This window comes from Artemia franciscana, chromosome 13 (assembly GCF_032884065.1).
Source record: "Artemia franciscana chromosome 13, ASM3288406v1, whole genome shotgun sequence".
NCBI lineage: Eukaryota > Metazoa > Arthropoda > Branchiopoda > Anostraca > Artemiidae > Artemia > Artemia franciscana.
This window is the reverse complement of record NC_088875.1, coordinates 12,776,229-12,798,861: the sequence shown is the minus strand read 5'-3', so window position 1 is coordinate 12,798,861 and position 22,633 is coordinate 12,776,229. Positions and strand designations below refer to the sequence as shown.

Here is a 22,633-nt window from a genome sequence, read left to right as displayed (position 1 = left end):
ACCCAATTACCTAAGAAATTTTAAGCTTTTCACTTTTTTGGCTCTAAGGGGTAGATAATGATGCTGAAAAGTGTATGCCCATTAGCAGAGAATACTGTTTCCATGCAAAATCAGTTACACTTTTAGCTGTAAGAGTTGCAGCTCTTCATACTAATTAGACAAACTGATTATATAAAGAAATGTCAAAACCCTACCACAAAACAAGTTACAAAACTCAGAAGCTCCGGGAAATGCAATACAAGGAGATTTTATTCCCTCACATTACAAAATTAACTCTGTGGTGCAGCAGCCTCACTTCCAGCCATATTTCTAAGAATATCGGAATCACCAGGATCAGTGATAGATAAGGTGCACACTCTGAAGTATTTACCACAAGCTGTTCCTAATTCAATGTTGGTACCAGTGTAGTGGTGAACACCAATCCTGGCAAGCATAGCATAGTACTCAATCTCAGATTTCCTCAGAGGCGGAGTGTTACTGGCAATGATAACTAGTTTCGATTTACCCTAAAAAGAGGAAAAGAAACTTCAGTAATTCATTATTTTTAATTCAGTAATTCGATTTCCAGTGGTCAATCTTTTTACAGAAAAATTTACAAAAAAATAAAAGCCCGAGAATCTTCAGGTTCGTTAGGCCAGCTTGTGGAACCATTGTGGCTCTTAACATATATAGATAACATATATTAACCTATATTAACATATATAACATATATAGGCAACACTGTAGCATTGCTTCTGACTTTAAATAGGTTAGAACTGTCAATTTCCCTTCTAATGAACATCCTAATAATCCAGGGTGAATATGGCAAGGGGAGAGATTTTCCGGGGAAAACACCTAAACCCATTTTTGTCACTATCAAGCTACTTAAATAGTTTTATTGTTACTATCATTCCTCATATTATGGTCAACATGTCTTTTTGTGATCACGATCTTGCAGAATGATATGGCTCTCCCACATGGGAGGGGAAAAAAGGGCAGCTGTATTCATTCCAAGGGACGAAGATGAACACACAATGGGTGCTTTGTAACACGTTTTAAACATGCTTACCTGTGTCAGCGCTATGATTTTAGTCAGTTTCAGCATTAGAGAAAAGGTAAAAAAAAAAAAAATCTTTGCGTTGCATGTTGTCACTTTTCATTGTATCCTCTTCTTCAAAGAAAGACAAAACTCGGAAACAAAGGGTTACATATTAAAACAACAGAATAATAAATGGAAAATACCTAAGAATGAAACCACTTATTTATATATCTATAACATACAGTAAATGTATCGAATCTAGTTCCAAATTAGTACCTGGAGAAAACCAAGGAAGGTAAACTAAACAAATATGTGAAAGCATAGAATGGCTGGCCCCAGTACTTTCTTTCTGAAGGGTCAAGAACAGAGATAAGGAATGCCCACAGGGACTGTAAAGTCCAATTCTGTATCCTTTACTTTTTGCATTAAATCAAATGTTTCTTTTCACCCCCTCCACATCAAAAGGAAAGTCAATAATATTTGCTCATTGTACACACCATAATAGCTTAATTTCAAGAATAATTATGTCCTGCAATTTTACTCTCGTCTTCACTATTACTACAACTAACAACTCACCGCAGCACCAGGCCACTTGAGGCCAACACAGCTACGCAGGCTCCTCCTCAATTTTAATCCATTCAAAGCCTCCCTCCTTACGCCCTCCCAAGAACGTACCGTTAGCCATCTCAAACTTTCTCTCATTATAGCCCTAGATCGCTAGATAGAACCGCACTTTTCGCACAGCCTGCTGTTTGGAATATGGTCAGTCAGTCAGGTACCCAGAACAATTTGTAGTTTTGTTTTTTTTAGAAACCTTTCCCAAATTCAAAGCTAAAACGGATATTTTTTCTATAAACTTTCCCCTCATTATTGTGCGTGTGTCAATTATTGGTGGGAAGGACAGCAGAGATATGAGCTGAAAAGACTGACATATTGCAGCAAACAGTGGGGTACAAGGAGGAGTCCACACCGTAATAATCGTCCAAAAGAATTTTCCTGGAATAACCGCAACAGGGGTACAATATTTCCCCGCCTTTGAATCCCCTCCCCACATCAAAACAAATGAATACAACTTTCAATTCTTATTACTAAATATATAGATTCACTAATTATCGAACACCTGCCTTATGGAGTGAGGTAAAGAGGAGATATGTGTGCTGCAAAAACTATGATAATGATTTCATTGGAAAGAAAACCACAAATATGTAAAGATTAAGAAAATAATGTTAACACTTCTTGGGCTTCAAGGGCCTGAAGATTAAAGCATAGCCAGAGTGCATACTTTCAAAAAATTAAGAATTTTTCCAAATTCCTTTTTTTGACAAATTAACGTTTACTTTTCAAAAACAGTATAATTTTAATCCAATAACCATTAAGAATTCCATACTTGTACAGATGATAAACTAGATCGTGTTGATTGTTTGAATATTTCGATCGTTTGAAAATCGATCTAGATCGTGTCGACTAGATCGTTTGAAAAATTAAAATTATGTCAAAAAAGAAGATTTCAGAAACCACATAAATGCATCGCCAGTCCAAGGGAAAAGTGCAAATACATAACATGGTATTTGATTTGAGAATATGTGTACCACATAGAATAGTGGAAACTACTTTGAATGCTTCCAGATTCAAACCGTCAATACCAGCAGCATTTGACTTTAAATTCTTCACAATTTTTGCTTCCATTGACGCTTTCTCAAATTGAAAGTTATGATGTTCACCTCGATTATCTTCAAAGAGCGTGTCACTTTTCGCTGGGTCTCTGTGAGAAGTGTCTTCCTTGATTCTACTTCCAATACATGAGAAAAATTTAACCAAATTCGTCAACAATCTACTGCTTATCAGTGACTGTAACACCCTCGACAGTGATAGCATTTACGAGGCCATCATGCTTACCTGTGCCTTTAATCACGCCGTTAATGATCTGCCAAGGGCCCCGCATATCTCCTTTTTGTTCATTAAATTTTTCGATGCAATATTTCATTTTTTAAGAACGTCTTAACTTATTCACTAGATTTCGTTGATGAATATATTCATTTTTACTTTCTTCAGATGAGTCATTTAAACTTTTGAAGAAGCAAGCGTTACGAGCATTCATAGCTTCAACAACTTCATCATCAATCCAGGGTTTTCGGGGGATATCTCGTTCTTTTTTCCCAACAAGCTTCAAGGGGCAAGCAGACTCAAATATCGGAGAAATTATCCCAAGAAAATCGTTGAGGGCATGCGAGGGATCCGGTTCTTCATATACTTTCTCTCATTATATTACACTTATTTGTTCATGGAACTCATGTAAATTTGTAAACTCTTATAAGTTTACGCTTAGTCTTTTCATTAGTCGGGTTCCGTTGCTTTATCGTACATGTAACAGGAAGATGATATCACTATAAGAATCAGGTACTAAATTTGAAGGGAGAAACACATTATCAATAAGGTCAAGTTCAAATTTCAAACTAGATTTCAATTTGTAATCCTCTTAGGTGGTATTTCATTGACCTCAGTTTTACATATATCCACTGTAGTGGTTCCGTCTCAAATTTGGACCACTCTATCTGCTATCATTCATTATAAACTTCACCAGTACATGTTGATGAAGATGAGAGAGATTATGATCATTTACCTCTGTATTTTGATATTACGGTTACTTCTGACGTATACTCGAACCAACCATCACAATCACATAAGTTGTTTGAAAAACGTGATTGGTCTAGTGTGAACATGCCTCTCTACCTTGCTACACTTGGAGCTCTACTGTCCACTGTACGTGTCCCTTTCCATCTTCTTTGCATAAATGCGTACCCCATTATTGACAATGCTCATGCTGATTTGAATCGCTATTATCGTGACATTATCTTATGTATAAAGCAAGCTGAAGATGTGGCCGTACCGCTGATCCGTGTCAGGCGGAATACACAAAACCAATTTGGAAGTGATCCTTTGCTGAAAAGTCAAGAATACGGCCAAATGCTGGTTAAGAATCTGGTCTGCATGTGGTCGACCTTCTCGGGGGTACTGTGTTTGATCTAAAATAAAAGACAAAACTCGAATATAAGCGCCATCTTCGTGCCGTTCGTTACTCCGGTGAAACTTTTCCGAAAAGTAATAGTGAGTGGCGAAAAGTGATAAGTTCTGCTAAGTTTCCGGTTCTAGTGATATTATACCTCGTCCATCTTCGATCGAGCGTTATTCAAAAATGTTTTCGAAAGTTAATTATGCAGTGCATAAGCGTTTCTCTCGTTTGCTCGAAAAAAAATTGCCGTCACGTTTATGTCAGAGACATGTGATTCCAGTTGAAAAGCGGGCTATTGTTAAAGGTATTAAGGGTTTAAAATCAAAATTTTTGGATATTGATGGGATTAGTGTTTTGAATCTTGTTCCCAATTCTTTTGAACTGGAAGCTCATCTCCAACTGTTTTTTCAAATGTGTTTTAGTGGTTCGTGTGCGCCCGACTCGTTCTTATGCGGTAGCGTTACGTCACTTCTAAAAAAAGGAAAAGATCCTATTTCTTGTAGTTCTTATAGGCCCATAACGGTAGCTTGTACTCTTAGTAAGCTTTTTGAACACCTCTTACTACCTTATATCACTAAGCTTGCTCTGTATGATGATAATCAATTTGGTTTTAGATCTGGGCTAGGCTGTCAGCATCCTCACTGTGCCTTGACTTCTTTATAAAAACATACCCATCGAACTCGTCGCGTACTTCATTTCGCAACCCTAGACTTGTCTAAAGCATTTGACAGTGTTTGTCATACTCAAGCAAGGACAGCATTATGCCAGAGAGGAGTAAATCTGTCGGTAATTCACGTGCTTCGTTTTTGATACTCTCATTCTTACCTTCGCTAGATAATTCTTATTTTGGTCATATCCCTGTTCATTGCGGTGTAAGACAAAGGGGAGTTCTTTCGTCGTATATTTTTAATGCTTGTATTAAAAATGTACTATCAAAAATATCGACTACATGCCTACTAGGACCATCTGATCTCATATCTGGCTTACGCGGATGACCTTCTTCTGATTAGTCAAACTGAGTCTGGTCTTGCCCGTTCAGTGAAGTCAGTTGCTTCTGCTTTCCGTGATATCGGTCGGTACCTAAATATTGACAAGTGCGAGTTTCTTGTTTTCAACGGTAATAATTGTTCAGAATCACTATACTGTGGTGGTTTTAGTATTCCGCGAGTTAAATCGTTTCGTTCGCTTGGTATAACAGTTTGCGATTCTATGAATGCTCTCCGGTCTCGTGCTGTCAAAGATATTAGTGATAAGCTGAGGCTCGGTTACTCTAAGATTGTAGCAAATAGTGGAAACTATAGGAGAAGAGCGCTAACTCGGCTTTAATCAAATTTTTGTGATCATTCTGTACTCTTCTGTTCTGGTATTAGGCCACTTCTGATGACTGGTGAACTAAAACTTATTTGCACAAATTATTACCGGTACTGCAAATTTATTTTATATCTACCTCGTTCTTACCGGAATAGAAAACTGGTTAAAAAGTATTGTGCGACAGATATTACTGGTGCTTTCGAAAAATCATCTGCCAAGCTAGCTATTGAAGCGCTTTATAGGCTAGGATGTTTTCATCCCCTTATGTCTTTTTTCTGAATGTGATTAAATTTGTTTCTTGCATTACTTTTGCTGTTTTTCTTTTGTATTTTACTCCACTTAACCTGTGTTTTGTGAAGTGGGTGATAAATAAGTTATTATTATTATTATCGAACTCTGAAAACTAGACACTTTATGTTCTATTATTTTAAAATGCAAACCAACTAAGAAGCCTTATTTTTCTTATGAATATCGAACCTCAAAAATAATATCAAATGAAACTTCAACAGTATAGTGAAATTATTGGATAATTGTTATGAGAAGATATCCCAACACGAACTTTATGGCGTAAACGAAAACCACTCTTTTCGTTTACACCTATACAAATCAGTAAAGTTACAAGACAAAAAAAAATTGTATCCAGAAACTAAAAGCTGAAATAAATAACTCCCTACTCCCTCCGAGAATCCCCCTTTAATGTGCAAGCATTAATTACAAACCATAGAAAAGTCATTGTCAAAGAACTCGTAACTGAACTGCTAATTTAACTAATTTGCTAAAGAGGCCATGGGGAAAAAAAAGTATACAAAATATTTTGTCAACCAAATAATTTGTCAATTTACTGACATTAAACTCTAATTCAAACTGCTCATATGCTAATTTGATTAAACTTGAAAAGGAAACCATGAACAGAATTATAAGACAAGTTTGACAACGAAGCATTTTATCAATTTGTTGTCTCAAAAAAACTTTGTCAATTTATTGTCAAGAAATATATATTAATCAGGTTTCAATTCTAATGCAAAAATGTAGGAATGAATATTCAAACTTACTGGTTTTAAGAACATAAGAGCGTTCTTGAATATATTTTATAATGAATTTAGTCAAATTTGCCATCTAGAGGAGAACAAAACATCCTCATGTGAGTTGAAGATAAAATAAAAACCACTTACTGATCTAAGAGTCCTCAATGTTTGCCTGTACCCAAGACAGTATTTGCCTGATTTCATAACAAGGGCAAGGCGAGAATTGATGGACTCAATTGCCTTTTTTTGTTTTTTCTGTGAGGCAGACATCTTTGATGATTAAATCTGCAATGGAAATAAGAATTAGACACGAATATAAAAAAAACAAGGAATTGAAAATATTATTAGCCTTTACTAAAAGGGCAGGGATTAGCCTCTACTAAAAGGGCAGGGCTTAGCCTTTACTAAAAGGGCAGGGCTTAGCCTTTACTAAAAGGGCAGGGCTTAGCCTTTACTAAAAGGGCAGGGTTTTGTGATTTGAAGCTTCTTAGCACTTGTTTATTTTTTAAACAAAACTGATAATAATAGCTTATTTTTGGGCAATGATATGCATATTCTGGAACCTTTTTAGGTTAAGAGTTAAAACACAGGACCTCTAATTATCATCCCACATAAAAGTAAATCAAAGGAATCCTCAGTCCACTTCCTTTCTCTGGGGGTGGGGGGGATATGTTTGCAACATGTTCTGTATTCTTTATGTGCAGGTGCATTTGATTTTTCAAAATTTCTTTGACAAATTATAATAAGGAACAGATGGAATTGTTTCATATGTATGAAACAGGAGTGGAGGCAACCCCTGGAGGGAGAGGTATAAATCGATCTCTTAGCTCTCTTCATTTGGAATTGGACCAAGGGTTTAGAGGATGGTGGTCCCTTCATAAACAGAATAAATTATATACGTTTTAGTAACAATCTCTACTTTAATCTTATAAACAGTTGTTTCCCCAATAAGTCCAAAGAGTATCTTTACTCACATTTTATCACATAATTTATGCTCTGGTCCCAAGGAAAGTAGCAAAATAATAAAAGACTGCAATCCACCTCCCTCTTTTTGTACCACCTCCCTCTTAAAAACAAATTGTTGTGTCCTGTTAATTTATCTAAAAAAAATTAATAAAGACTCAACTGATATTATAATTTCTTTAATAGGCTACAAAATAATATATAATATTATGTAAGAATATGATATATTTATAATAAGAAATGTAATAACGAAACAAAACAAGAGCTAAGAGCTCATATGGCATGAACTCTAGCAAAATTCAAAGAATCAACAGACTGATTTAAAAGGAAAATCAGATGCTTAATGCCGGTTGGGATTTAAAATAAGAGCTCTGAGACACGAGGTCCTTCTACATATCAAAATTTATTAAGATCCGATCACCCACTCGTTAGGTTAAAAACGCCTCATTTTTTCAAAATGTTCCTCTCCCTTAAGCCCCCAAATGGTCAAATTGGGGAAAACAACTTTATCAACTAAATTCGTGTACATCCCTGACACGCCTACCAATTTTCATCGTTTTAGCTCGTCCAGAAGCACCAACCTCGCCAAAGCAGTGGAACCCTTCTAACTCCCCAAAAGAGAGCGGATCCAGTCCGATATCCATCTAAATATCAAATTTTACTGAGATCCAATCACCCGTTCGTGATTTAAAAATACCTCATTTTTTCTATTTTTTCAGAATTACCCCGCCCCCCCCCCAATTATCCCAAAGAGAGCGGATCCGCTCCGGTTATGTCATTCACGTATCTAGAGCTTGTGGTTATTCTTCCCATCAAGTTTAATCCCAATATCTCCACTCTAGGCGTTTTCTAACATTCCCGATTTCCAAGATTTCTGTTTTCCCCCTCCAGCCCCCTAAGTCCCCAGATCCAATTCAAACTGAAAATGGAGCATCTGAGACATAAGATCTTTTTATATATAAAGTTTCATTAAGATTCGATCACCCATTCATAAGATGATATCTCAGTTTTTACATTTTCTAAGATTTTCAGTTCCCCCCCTCCAACTGTCCTAATGTCACCGGATCTGTTCGGGATTTGAAAGAAGAGCTCTGAAGCACGGGATCCTTATAAACATCAAATTTCATTAAAATCTGACAACCCGTTTGCAAGTTACAAATACCTCATTTTTTCTAATTGTTCCGAAGTACCCCCCCCCCACCCCAACCCCCCAAAAAGAGAGCGAATCCCGTCTGCTTATGTCAGTCACGTATCTTGGACGTGTGCTTATTCTTCCCACCAAGTTTCATCTTAATCTCTCCACTTTAAGCATTTTCCAAGATTTCCAACCCCCCCCCCCAATGACACTGGATCAGGTCGGGATTTAAAATAAGAGCTCTGAGACACAATATCCTTCTAAATATTGAATTTCATTGAGATCCGATCACCCGTTCGTAAGTTAAAAATACCTCATTTTTTTCTTATTTTCCAAAATTAACCCTTCTCCCAACTCCCCCAAAGAGAGCGGATCCCTTCCGATTATGTCAATCACCTATCTAGGGTTAGTACTTATTTTTTCCACCAGGTTTCATCCCAATCCCTCCACTCTAAGCGTTTTCCAAGATTTTAGGCTTCCCCTTCCAACTCCTCAATGTCACTGGATTGAGTCAGGAACTCAAAAAGAGCTCTGAGACACAATATCCTTCTAAATATCAAATTTCATTAAGATCCAATCACCCATTCGTAAGTTAAAAATACCTCATATTTTCTAATTTTTCCGAATTAACCGTCCCCCCCTCTCACCCCCAGTGCCTAAGCTAGTAAAACCGGGACCAACAGACCAACAGAATTTGCGACCGCTATATGTCACTTGGTAAATACCAAGTGCTATAAAAAGAATATATAATTAATTCTACTACACCATCAAAATTCAATGTGACGGTTGAGCATGTTTTTCAGCATAAATTTTCTCAAACCATGGTATCATTGAAGAAATCGCAGTTCTCAGTTCCTTTTCAATCCTTAAGCGAGATCGATAATTTGTTTTTATGACAGCTACTGTAGAAAAACCAGTTTCACATAATGGCAATAAAATTTCTAAAGATTTGTTTGTCAAAGTAGGTAAAATCATCCTTTACTCGTAGCCAAAATGTGTCGATTACGTTTAATGCTGATTCTTTTTTTTTACTAGTCTCAAAACGTTTTCACCAAGTCTCATAAAGTATGATTTTTAGTCCCAAAATTTTCAACTTTACACTTCAGATGAATATGAAGTGGGACTTGAACTGAACTGGGACTCCTAATGCCATCAACTAGGGGGTGGAGCAGCATTTGATATTGAAAAAATCTTTTTGGAGACATTTTCATGGACAATTTTGCATCAACAGAGGAGTTAATGACACTGAAAAATGACTATTAAGGCCATTTTTGAACACTAACAGAAATTGCACCTAAAACTAAGTCGATATGCTATTTGGCAACAATTCTAAAAAAGTTAATTGGCCCAGAACTTTTTTCATATAAAAGCCTCAAGAGTGCATTTGTTGTCCCAAATTTTCTAGAAGAACTCCTTCAGATAGATATGGAGTTGATGGGGATTGAGCTAAACAACATCATGAACTAATACAGAGGGGGGGGGAATAATAAGGCGGATCTAGCCCTAAGAGGGCATGCAGTTCACCCAGGAATTACATCCCAGGTCTTGTTTTAAGCTTCTTTACTATAGTTAAACTTGTCAAATACATATGTAAAATTGTAACAAAAAACAAAAAATGTAAAAATTTTAGTGCAAAACAGTTACATTCAAACAAAGAGAACCCTGCCTATTTCAAGTATCCTCTCCCCCCCCCCCCAAAAAAAAAACGAATCTCGATCCATGGCTACAAGACTCCTCTTAGAGACACAAATTTCCCCTTAGCACATACATTAAGTGCTGAGAGAGACAACAACTCAAGTTCAAGCTCTTATATATTAATTTTCTTTTTACAAAACTATCAAATATATAGAGTGAGGTGAACTCGTGTTTGGGTCATAAATTGTAAATCAATAGTTTTATAATAAATCTTTGTGAAAAAGTCAAACTTAAAAAATATGAGAAAACTTTTATTTTACTGGGAAAAGCAAATACACATGGATGACTGCGAATTTTGAAGCATTGATTTAAAAAATATAGTGAAGCATAAATGGCAAGGGCTAAGAGTGATGACAAACCCCAACCCCTAATATTTAGATTCGCTAGAATATGATACTAAAAACTAACAGATAAAAAAAAAAGCCACATTAAAACTTGGATTGAACACATGTTACCCTATACTTACAACATTTGCCCTTCTATCACACTGCTTTGAAAATGAAAGAGCTTAATCATTTGCACTTGCTTTAATTTATGTAAGCAATTGGTGTTGTAGTTTTAAAACGTGCTTGATCTGCACTATTTTTTCCACAAAACTTCTAGTCAAACTCCATTTTGAAGAGCATGAGCTGAAAGGGTGGCAGCCCTTCTCCTCTTGCATACAATGATTGTTTGAATTACACATCTATTCCTTAGAATCTACATCAGTCTATGCCATATTGAAGCATATTTGCTTTTTATTATTATGCTGAAGCTTGTGGTGAATCTTCTGCCCACCTTCAGGATTGCATCTAGTTCTTTTACTTCCTCACTAAATGAATAATGATTAGCAAGGGCATGGCATGCAAAATTTTTTTGGATAGTATGGTTGCCATGGGCCATGGGTACATGGGGTTGCCATAGGGTACTAATACCCAAATTTGTTGGCTGGTTCAATTTTGTTAAGTTCCTCTACTGGTCGCTTTGGAACTTTTTGTAAACCTGGCAAAGGCACACAAGATTGAACCCAACAAGAAAAACTACTCAACCAGAAAACCATGCATAAAAATTACAATCAGGTTGTTGAAATGAACTGTAATAAAGGAGCAACTCAGCCCTATAGTAACCAAAACTCTTAAAGAAAAAGATCTTGAAAAAAACAACATCAAAAGAATAGGCTTCTTGTACTGTTTCCAAATATATAATTAGGTATCCTAATGAAAATCATACCATCAGATCCAGAAAATCAAAGAACCCTAACCCTACTGTAGAGGTTTGAAGCGTCCATTTATAAAATGTAGAATTTTTTCCAGAACAAAGACCAAGAATGTGTGTTTATTTATTTGTAGTAGTAGAAGATTTGAAGGGACCTCATTTGAACAGAAACTTAAAGTTCTATTATCTTTCTTAAGTGACCAAAAAGACTAAGGGGCAATTTGCTCATTGGTTATATATATTATTTGTTACTGGGAATATACAGATGTACTTTTGGACAAGGAGGGGGGTGGAATTTTCTGCATCAGATTTCCAGCAAGAATTCTCAATGGGGATAGAAGTTTGTTGGGGGAATTTTACAAAAGGTAAGAACAATTTTTATTTGCCATATTTTCTCTTAGGTGCTCAATTTTACATGTGGAAAGAATGTTCCGGAGGTAATTTTCAGCAAAAATTTTCCTCTGAAGAAGTTCCAGAATGATTTGAAGAATGATTAGAAATAGAACAAACAAGAAGTTTTTCTAAAATGAATGTAAGCATTTTAGCAAGGAGGGAATTATCTAGTGGTATTCTCCACACAGGGGAGATGGATTTCTTGATGATTTGAAAAATTGTCACTAATTAAACAGTTATTTTTTCAACCAAAAGTAAGGAGCAACACTTAAAATGAAAAGAAATTATGCACAGGTAGACTACCTGCTCTTCAATCCTCTGCTTGTCATGCTAGTTTGGCTTTTCATCCCAATTCTTTAGGAACAACTGACAGACAAGGGCTATTTAATTAGAATAAGAAAAACTTTTAAAGCACTAAAAAGTTTCAGTGTAATCAGCATAGACTTGAGAAGAAAATAACTGAAAAAAATTTCTGTTTACTTAAAGTTTTAATGCTGATCCTTACTTACATTTGAAAAAAAACTTGATTCTTTCTTTTTTGAGGAGCATCATTTCTTTTCCAGTTATATCAACGTAATTATTAAATAATCTTTTAATCAAACTGAAAACAAATTTGCTTACCCTCTTGTCACTACCACTGGATCACAAACATTAATGAAAACCCTTCTTAATGATAAATAAAATTGACTTTCCTGAAATGGTAACAAAAGGCCTCTCTTCTCGGGGTATCCAAGAGGCAATAGACCTAAGGGGTTAGAAATTTTAACAACACATGATTATCCTATAGTGTCTTTTCCCAAAAACAGATCCAAGATGCAACAAAAAACGAAAAGAACAAATGATAGCAGGAAAAATAATGTCTTCCAAGGCTATAACTTAAGATATACTTGCTTCAAAATGATCTTTCTAATTACAAACAAGTTCTAAGTCTGTATTAGATTTTCTAAGAAACACAATAAATTAGCTTTTGACCATTGTCTTTGTCAACATTCAGGTAATAGTTATTACCTTGCTTTATTTAGCAAACATAATTAATTTGAAAATGATGTAAATTTTACTCATGTTTCAAAATATTGTTACCACCTTACATAATTTGGTACTTATTAATTAAACAAAACATGGTTGAGAAGTTTGCTGAACTAAAAAAAAAAAAAAAAAAAAAAAAAAAAAAAAAAAAAAAAAAAAAAAAAAAAAAAAAAAACAGCTTCATAGCCACAAAGACAAATCACAGGTGACAGAACACATTGGGACTTGTATAATTTGGGTAATATATTTGCACATTGGGGGGGGTGGTAGGCTTGGAGCACTGTCGAAATACTTTCCCCTAATCTGCAAATATAAAGCCCTAATTATATTATTATATAGCTTAACTCCGCTTCTTGAATATGTTTGACTTAATTAATAAGAACCCATAATTTGTACATTAAAAATACTCATATGGTTCAGTTGTTTATAGCATCCAAATGAATTCAAATACATGTACAATTTTCTTTTTAGCATTTTTAGCATCAAAACTAGCCATCAAGATTAGTTAAGGGAGGGGAGATGACTACTCAAAATTCAAGGACAAACAGAAAAAGGGCTAAGGAAAATGGTAACCAAAAAAAGGTCACTGATAATACATTCAACAAAAACTTAACATTTAATCTCTTTTTTGATTTATTTGCAATTTTGTCCTAAAGAATCAAACAATGCACACAGAGAAAGGCAACTACTCTTGTTTGTTTGACAACAAAATACACATAGTTGACCAATATATGAATATGTAGCATCAAACCTGTGCAAATGAAGGTGGAAGAAGAGGTTGGTCCAAAGAACCCCCTTAAGATTGAAAAATTGTTGTCTCAAAAATATTTTTTGGATGCTTTGACCCCTCTTCCACCCCCCAATGGATAGTCACAACATGTTTTTGTTATAAATCTGACAAGTATTAATGCATCGTAAATCACACTAAAAATCTTTAACTCTGTTATTGTAAAGTTTCCTTCAGCTTGGTTTTGGACTAAGAGAAATGACATATATTTTTTTAAGTTATTTGATATTTGTCAACAGAAACAAGTTGCATACATGACAGCTCTTACATAGTGCTAAATCCTGCAGTATTTGAAAAATTAAAAGCAAATTTTTTTTACCACTTTTTTATAATGGTCTGAAGGGTTGCAAAATGAAAGTAATTTCTAAAATCATGTAAAAACCAAATTTGAAATATATTATATTTTGTAAAACATGAAGGTAATTGATCATAAAGATCTACTATTTTTCTTTAATTAGCAGCATCAAAATTAAACTGAATTGTGAACTTTAAAGAGAGTCCACACCAAGCTCTTTTTCACCCAGATATAGCAAGCACTATACTGTTTAGCAGTTGGGATCTAACAATAAGTTAATCGTATACTGGAGAATGTCAAGTTAACAAACCATTCCATTTTTTTTGCCACCCTTTTCTGCTCAAAATATGACCCAAGTTCTCTGGTTAAGATATGACTACACTGCTAAACAAATGTAAGTACTTTCATTTATTAATCTTTTAAAAGAGACCTTAAGGAGAAAGTCCCTAAAACATTGCAATGCCAATTTTCCTATGGTACAAAAAGAGATCTTGCTCCTGACCAGACACACCAGCAAAACGAAATTTTGCACAAGTGATCTTTGAAAAAGGATCTAAAATTTGGCTCAACATGTTGGATTTTTTTTTTAAAAGGTTTGGAGAATAAAAAATGGAAAATTTGAAGCCATCAAAAGTACTATAAATTCCAAAAAAATTAAATTAATTGGCTGGATTAAAATTCTATATTCTTTTAATTTATTCCTCCATGATCGTTTTTGTGTTTTTATATTTTGGACTGTTGCACAGCATGGATAATTGTAAAAGAGTCAAAATTAAATTCAAACTGTAACTTCTTTTTTATTTATTTTATTCCAAATTTTTCACTTTCTAAACCAATTTGATAATATTATGTATATTTATGAAAAAAAATTAATTTTTACTCGGTTTTTCCTGTTCTACATAACCCCACTTTATACCCCCTGACTGGAAACATACCCAAGGCAAAGACACGTCATATTTGTGTTTAATTGTCTACTTGTCTTTGATTCAAGTTTGTCTTCTGAGAGAATAACATAAAAATGACCAAGAGAAAAAAAGATGAACAAAGGATAGTTAAATCTAAAACAAGTGCAGTAAATACAATGTTAAAAGTAATTTTGATTGTTTAGTTTAAGAATTTGGTTCAGTTCTGGATCAGTAGCCTAGCATATTTAAGCCTCATGACTGTGGGGAGGCAAGGTACACCCCAATAGTGTATAAAATACAACCATAGTGTTAATCTCACCACCCCAAGCCAACTGATGGCAAAGGCAGATCTAAAGCATTGTTTTCTTGGGGGGGGGGATGTCAGTTTGACAAGAACACCAATAATTAACCAAATTTGCTCATTTATTTAAAAAAGAGTAAAGAGTGAAATGAGACTGCCAGAAAATCTTGCAGAAGGGGGCGTTGGACCCATGACAGATGCCTTTTAGACCAGTTTGGCAAAGGCAACAAAATACAGAAGTCCAAAGATTATATCCAAATCTTATACATGGAACAAGAAAGATTGTGAAAAAGTGATATTGGATGAAGGCATACACATTGTACTTTGATCAGGGGGAGGGGGAAGACTAAATATCTTAGGATGAATAAAAAACTTTTCCTCTCTCTCTCTCTGTTCTTTAGCAATTGTTTGTTATTCCATTTGTAAAAAAAAACATTGCATTTGATCCAGCCTCAGTTGCATCTATTATTTTTGTTTTTAGCAATACCTAGTTCAGAAATATCAAGTTTCATTAAGATCTGATCATCCATTTGTAAGATAACAATACCTAAAATTTCACATTTTCCAATATTTCCAGTTTCCCCCTCCAACTGTCCCAACGTCACCGGATCTGGTTGGGATCTGAGATAAAAGCTCTGAAGCACAAGATCCTTCTAAATATCAAATTTCATTAAGATCTGATCACCCAGTCATAAGTTACAAATACCTCATTTGGGGGTATGGGAATCACAAGATTCCCCCCCCCCCCTGACAATGGATCCAGTTAGGATTTAAAATAAGAGATGAAAGCTATGAGGTACTATTAAATCTGAAATTTCATTAAGATATGATCACTCTTTTGTAAGTTAAAAATACCTTATTTTTTCAAATTTTTCAGAATCAACCTTCCCCCAACTACCCCAAAGAGAGCAGATCCATTCTGGCTATGTCAATCCTGTATCTAGGACTTGCACTTAGTTTTTCTACCAAATTTCATCTTGATCCCTCCACTCAAAGCACCTTCCAAGATTTTAGGTTCCCCCCTCCAACTTCCCTCAAGGGCACCAGATCTGGTTGGGATTTAATATAAGAGTTTTGAGACACAATATCCTTCTAAATACCAAATTTCATTAAGATCTTATCAGCCATTCATAAGTTAAAATACCTCATTTTTTCTAATTTTTCCAAATTAACTGTCCCCCAAATCCCCCCCAGATGGTTGAATTAGGAAAACAAATATTTCTAATTTAATTTGGTCTGGTCCCTGATACGCCTGTTAAATTTCATTGTCCTAGCTTATCTGGAAGTACCTAAACTAGCAAAACAAGGACTAAGACAGACTGACAGAATTTGTGATTACTATATGTCACTTGGTCAAACAGTTCATGGTAACGAACTGTAGTAAGGAGCAACCCGGCTCAATAGTAACCAAAACTCTAAAAAATGGAATTTTGATACCAATAGCTATAACAAAAGAATTGCATTTTAATGCTGGTTTTAAATATATAAGTTTCATCAAGTTTAGTCCTACCCATCAAAAATTACGAGCCTGAGAAAATTTGCGTTATTTTAGAAAATAGGGGGAAACACCCCCTAAAAGTCATATAATCTTAACGAAAATCACACCATCAGATTCAGCGTATCAGAGAACCCTACTGTAGAAGTTTTGAGCTCCTATCTACAAAAATGTGGAATTTTGCATTTTTTGCCAGAAGGCAGATCACGGATGCGTGTTTATTTTTTTTTTTTTTTTTCTTTTTCCCAGGGGTGATTGTATCGACCCAGTTGTCCTAGAATGTTGCAAGAGGGCTCATTCTAACGGAAATGAAAAGTTCTAGTGCCCTTTTTAAGTGACCAAAAAAAATGGAGGGCACCTAGGCCCCCTCCCACGCTAATTATTTTCCCAAAGTCAACGGATCAAAATTCTGAGATAGCCATTTTATTCAGCGTAGTCGAAAAACCTTATAACTATATCTTTGGGGACGACTTACTCCCCCACAGTCCCCGTGGGAGGGGCAACAAGTTACAAACTTTGACCTGTGCTTACATATAGTAATGGTTATTGGGAAGTATACAGGCGTTTTCAGGAGGATTTTTTTGGTTGGGGGGAGGGGTTGAGAAGAGGGTGATATGCTGGGGGAACTTTCCATCGAGAATTTGTCATGGGAGAAGAAAACTTCCATGAAGGGAGAGCAGGATTTACTAGCATTATTTAAAAAAAAAAAAATTAAAAAATACATGTGAAAAAGCTTTTTCAGCTGGAAGTAAGGAACAGCAATAAAACTTAAAAAAAAACAGAAATTATTACCCATATAAGGGGCTCACCTCCTTATAATACCTAGCTCTTTACGCTAAAGTATTTTTAGTAATTTCAACTATTTATTCTACGGCGTTTGTGATTCAGGGGTCATTCTTAATGAATTGGGATAACTTTTAAGCTTTAGTGTAAAGAGCGAGGTACTGACGATGGGGCGAATCCCCTCATATATGTAATAAAAACATGAGAATACAAAAGTTCTTTACGTAAGCTAATTTATAAGTTACGTAAATCTTTTACCAATAAAAGATTTGTATAAAATTAAAAGTTCTAGTTGCCTTTTTAATTAACCAAAAAATCGGAGGGCAACTAAGCTTCGCCCCCGCTCTTTTTTTCTCAAAATCATTTGATCAAAATTATGAGAAAGCCATTTAGCCCAAAAAAAAAAAATGCAAATTTCGTTTTGATTATTCCTCTGCAGAGAGCCAAAATCAAAACATGCATTGATTCAAAAACGTTCAGAAATTAAATAAGAAAAACGAGTTTTTTTAACTGAAAGTAAGGAGAAACATTAAAACTTAAAACGCACAGAAATTACTTCGTATATGAAAGAGGCTGCTTCCTCATCAACGCCCCGCTCTTTATGCTAAAGTTTTTTACTGTTTTAAAAAGAAGAATAGAGAGAAAGTCAAACTTTAGCGTAAAGAGCGAGGCGTTGATGAGGAAGCAGCCCCTTTTTATTTACGAAGTAAAAAATTATTATGCAAATTTCGTTTTAAATATTCCTGTGCGATGAGTCAAAATCAAAACATGCATTATTTCAAAAACGTTCAGAAACTCAATACTTTTTTCTTTAACTACAAGTAATGAGTGACATTAAAACTTGAAACGAACATAAATTATTCCATATATGAAAGGGGTTGCCCACTTGTAAATATATTGCTCTTTACGCTAAAGTTTCTATTGTTTTAAGAAGTAGGCTTTTGATGAAGAGTCAAACCTTAGCTTAAAGAGAGGGGCTTTGAAGGGGGACAGCCCCTTTCATATACGGAATATTGATCAGAAATAATGAATTTGAAATAATTAACAAGAGGGGTTGCCCCCCTTCTCAGTATATCATCATTTAAGCTAATGTTTGACTTTTTGTTCCAATTATTTAAGAATGAATTTTGGCTATGCATTACTTCAAAAACGTTCAGAAATTAAATAAAAAAAACAAGTTTTTTAAACTGCAAGTAAGGAGCAACAGTAAAACTTAAAACGAACAGAAATTACTTTGTATATGAAAGAGGCTCCTTCCTCATCAATGCCCCGCTCTTTACGCTAAAGTTTTTTACTGTTTTAAAAAGAAGAATTGAGAGAAAGAGTCAAACTTTAGCGTAAAGAGCAAGGCGTTGATGAGGAAGGAGCCTCTTTCATATACGAAGTAATTTCTGTTTGTTTTAAGTTTTACTGTTGCTCCTTACTTGCAGTTTAAAAAACTTGTTTTTTTTTTATTTAATCAATACCAAGGGCCATAAAAACAAGTTTATTCAACTGAAATAAAAAAGCAACAATAAAAATTAAAAGAAAACAGAAATTATTATGTATGTGAGGGAATTTACCCACTTGCCAATACCTTGCTCTTTACACAAATTTTTTTGGAGCCATTTATTCTAAATAAATGCCCTTTGTGGTCCATGGGTTATTTTTAAAGAATCGGAACAAAATTCAAACTTTAGCAAGGTATTAACAAGGTGAAGACCCCTTGTGTAATAATTTCTGTGTGTTTTGAGTCTTAATGTTGCTCCTTACTTTCAGTTGAAAAAACTTGTTTCTTTTGTCTAATATTTGGGAAGAAGTGACTGGAAAAACAACTATATTTGCCATGTCTCCATGTATGTAATGGAATCAATCCTAAATTTCTCTTCATAAATAAAATCTGATCCTAGGTCTGTGCCCTGTATGCAGGACTACACAGTTCATCAAATTGTAAAGAAACCTCAAGAAGTTTTTGAGTATACTCTTGCAAAGGCTTTAGGTTTGTGCTGAACTAAATTAGGATCTACAACACAAATACTTGACACTTTTTCTATTCAAATTTTTATATTAATCATACAACAATCCCCAATTGAGTCAATAATCTTTACTCTTTGAATACTTTTAACTTAAAAAGATATGATCATTAATTTAAATTTGGAAATATTTCCAGGAAGGAGGAGGGGGGTCTGCAGGACAGGAATTTTTCAAAGTAAAAAATTTAATCATTATTAATATATAGTGGTTAACTTTCTTTTGAGACTATAGCAATGGATGACAAGTAACTTAGTTTATCTATTTTTCTTTGTTGTCTTTATCCCATGATGCATTTATATGATAGGTAGCGGTAATATTTTCTTAATGAGCCCCAGGTTCACTTTAATGGCTAGGCTACAATGAAACTGACCATAAAATATTGCTCAAAATGATTTGAGATTATGGATAGCAATGGACAGACACGTGATGATAATCTGATTAATTCAAAGAAGCTGTAAACTTACCAATTAACTCACTAATGAGATAGCAGAGAAATACATGCACCTTCATGATCAGAATTTCATCCTGAATCCAAATAAAAGTCATTTGTGATGGAAAAGAATCTTACTCTCCCCCCCCCCCTAATATGCAAAACACACCCTGAATAGTTTATATGTAATAGACTTTCTATTATTTTTACAAACTGTTACATCAAATTGAAGATAAGTGACTTATTGAGAAGCATATATATATAACTCAAGGTATAGACCTATATTTGTAGATTCAAAGTGGGGTGAAGGTATAGTTCATTTCCAATGCAAATGAATATTATATTTGGATTCAGGATGAAATTATGATTCTACAGGTATGTATGTTTATTTCATAACTGTCTTGATGGGGATTTAGTCAGAAAATTTACCAAACAAACAGCATATTATAAAGTAAGTTTCTTGATTCTAGTGGTTTCATTTGTTTTTTATATAGACTAGGGCATTACACCAAGTAGTCAAGTAATTGATTATCATTTCAATAGATCATGTCTAAGATTTGACACTGTCTAGATAGCCCACTAGGGGCCTTACTCTATCCTTGGCTATATGAGACCATCAAAGCAGAAGTGGGAGGGGTGGCTTGTGTCCAGAGCCAGAAGCACATGCATGATGTTCAAAAAGAGCATAAAACATATAACCTAATGGAAGCCTACTAATTTTATTTTATTCAAACATTTCCTTCAGAGAAGCCTCCAATCCAAAATGTTACCAAAAACGTTAATAAAGACTACACAGTGTAGATGCAAAGCAATGGAAAATATATTACTAGGGCTATAGCAGGGACCATCATGGAGAGTATAGCTTGGTGTGTTGTTCAAGATCAGAAAACCTTTTGACAGAGTTGCTTGCCTTTCTTCCCTTAGATGGTTTGAAATCAGAGAAGATCAACTATTTCATTCAACCTCTCTATTTGACTTATAAAGAAATGGGGCCAAGCTGAAGCAATAAATATTTTTTTTAATGGGGCCTAAGAATTCCCTTTCTTCTTTGGATGAGATTGATGTTGGTACAGTTTAGGTATTTTGCTCTACCTCATTATTTGATTATTATGAACAGAAAAGAACGAAAGCAAAAAATGAAGCCCTTTAAGAGACAATCATGGAGAGTATAGGGTATGGTGCATTGTCACCAACCAAGAGTTTTGACAAAACTGAGAAACAAAGGATGCATCACACAAGATGCATGATTAAAAGAAATTTTGGTAAAACTCTAGTTTAGCTAGCTATCTTGAAAAGGGGTTAGTTTAGGAAGTTTTTGCTTAAAAGAAGCAAAAGAAACTTCAGCTGCACTGGAATTGCACATAAAGTACACAACCAGAGGAAAAGAAACTGATAATTAGAATTACAGGTAAAATGATGATTTTTGTCAAAATTTCAATAAGTAGAGACCTGTCAAGTAGCCTAGCCAAATTTCTAAGACTTAAAAGAAGAAGAGGGTTAGCCTGATGAAAGCTTAGCAATACCTTGCCAGAGTATGTTTTTGGCTCTGAATTTGTTACTGAGAACTTCATTTTCCTAACCTAACCACTTGTTTCAGCTAATGCTCATTTAATGGAAATTTTTGACCTATTTGGAGTGATAAATGGTAGGTTTGCTACTCTTTCAATATTAAAATATTTTCTTCTCATATGTGAATCTTTTTCTGACAACATTTAACAAGAATTAATGCATGCAAAGTCAAACCTTTAGTGATGATTCTCTCAAAATACAAAATGTCTTTTCTTCAGTAAAGACTTCTTTTCCGCTAGTTTTCAGCACTGACATCTATCGTATTTCATCATAGAGGATGTCGAAACAGAACTTGAAAAGAAAAAGCACTTTAATTTAGGTTGTATACTAAAGTGCTTTTTTTACGAGAAGTTGGCAAAGTGAAGTCAAATCGTGAAATTTATTTTACACAAATCTAATTTTTCCATTCCATCTTGGGTTTCAGTGCTGTCCCCAAATGAGGGACAAGGATACACAATCAAAACCCTTGTATGATGGGGGGGGGGGGTCACAGTATATCGAAAGTGATAGATTCATTGCCATTAGGGTAATAGGAGGAAAAGTCTTGCATTGTAATGTAGGTAACTAATTGAGCTTCACTATTCTTTCTGATTTTCCTAAAATTACAAAAACAACGAAAAAGCTGATCAGCAGTGTTTTCGCAAGACTGAAATTATACATTTACGCTGTGATTTTATCATTCGTGACCTAACATGATCCAAAAATTAATTGAAATCTTCAGATAAAATCAAATAGAAACTTGCAACTCTTTCTTCTATAATTTTAAGTACGAACTCCGAAAATTTAAACACAAGGGGTATATTTGCGTGAAGCAGTCTCTTAATAATAAAAAAGGACCAGTAATGAATAATAATGAAAAAGAAAGTTGGTTTAAAGCCAATTTAAAACTATCTCAGATACTAATACAAAGTATTTAAAAATTAACAGTTGTAAACAAGTTTACTTTATAAACTTCTATCCTCTCCAATCTATTTATAGCCTAAATCCATCCCATGAAGTTCAAATTTCCTTTAAGAAATATTTCTTATGACCACCCCCTCCTCTGACCAGCAAGATGTTATCAAAAATTATGCAATTTTTTAAATCTAGCTATCAGGAGAGCAAGGTGTTACCCTCAGCAGTTGGGGATGAGGTAGTATTCGCGGTTTTGCTTGCCACAGGAGTTTAGTGCAGTAGTGAATTGTTGGTAATACCAGTTAAGAGAGATTGCAGATTGCTTATCCGAGATTAGGTTTCACCTTAGACTTCATTTTCAGTTTTTGTGGTAAAATACTTTGTGAAGCTC

At 34.7% G+C, this 22,633-nt stretch overlaps 2 protein-coding genes across 4 annotated transcripts in view; one reads left to right on the top strand and one right to left on the bottom strand.

The window, feature by feature from the left end:
- LOC136034542 (E3 ubiquitin-protein ligase MARCHF6-like) overlaps positions 1-22,633 on the top strand; it is a 289,901-nt gene that overhangs the window by 157,530 nt on the left and 109,738 nt on the right. The window lies entirely within an intron of this gene.
- Positions 232-21,629, bottom strand: LOC136034543 (large ribosomal subunit protein eL30-like). 3 transcript variants are annotated; one of them, XM_065715772.1, is made up of 4 exons: positions 21,523-21,541; positions 12,366-12,489; positions 6,512-6,649; positions 232-506 (listed from the first exon to the last, which is right to left on the bottom strand). In XM_065715772.1, the coding sequence occupies exons 3-4, from the start codon at positions 6,632-6,634 to the stop codon at positions 270-272; spliced, it is 360 nt and encodes a 119-aa protein (XP_065571844.1). In that variant the 5' UTR covers positions 6,635-6,649; positions 12,366-12,489; positions 21,523-21,541; the 3' UTR covers positions 232-269. The 3 variants fall into 3 exon arrangements, with proteins under 3 accessions (XP_065571844.1, XP_065571846.1, XP_065571845.1); XM_065715774.1 differs by lacking the exon at positions 12,366-12,489 and having other exon boundaries at positions 21,523-21,629; XM_065715773.1 differs by lacking the exon at positions 21,523-21,541 and having other exon boundaries at positions 12,366-12,491.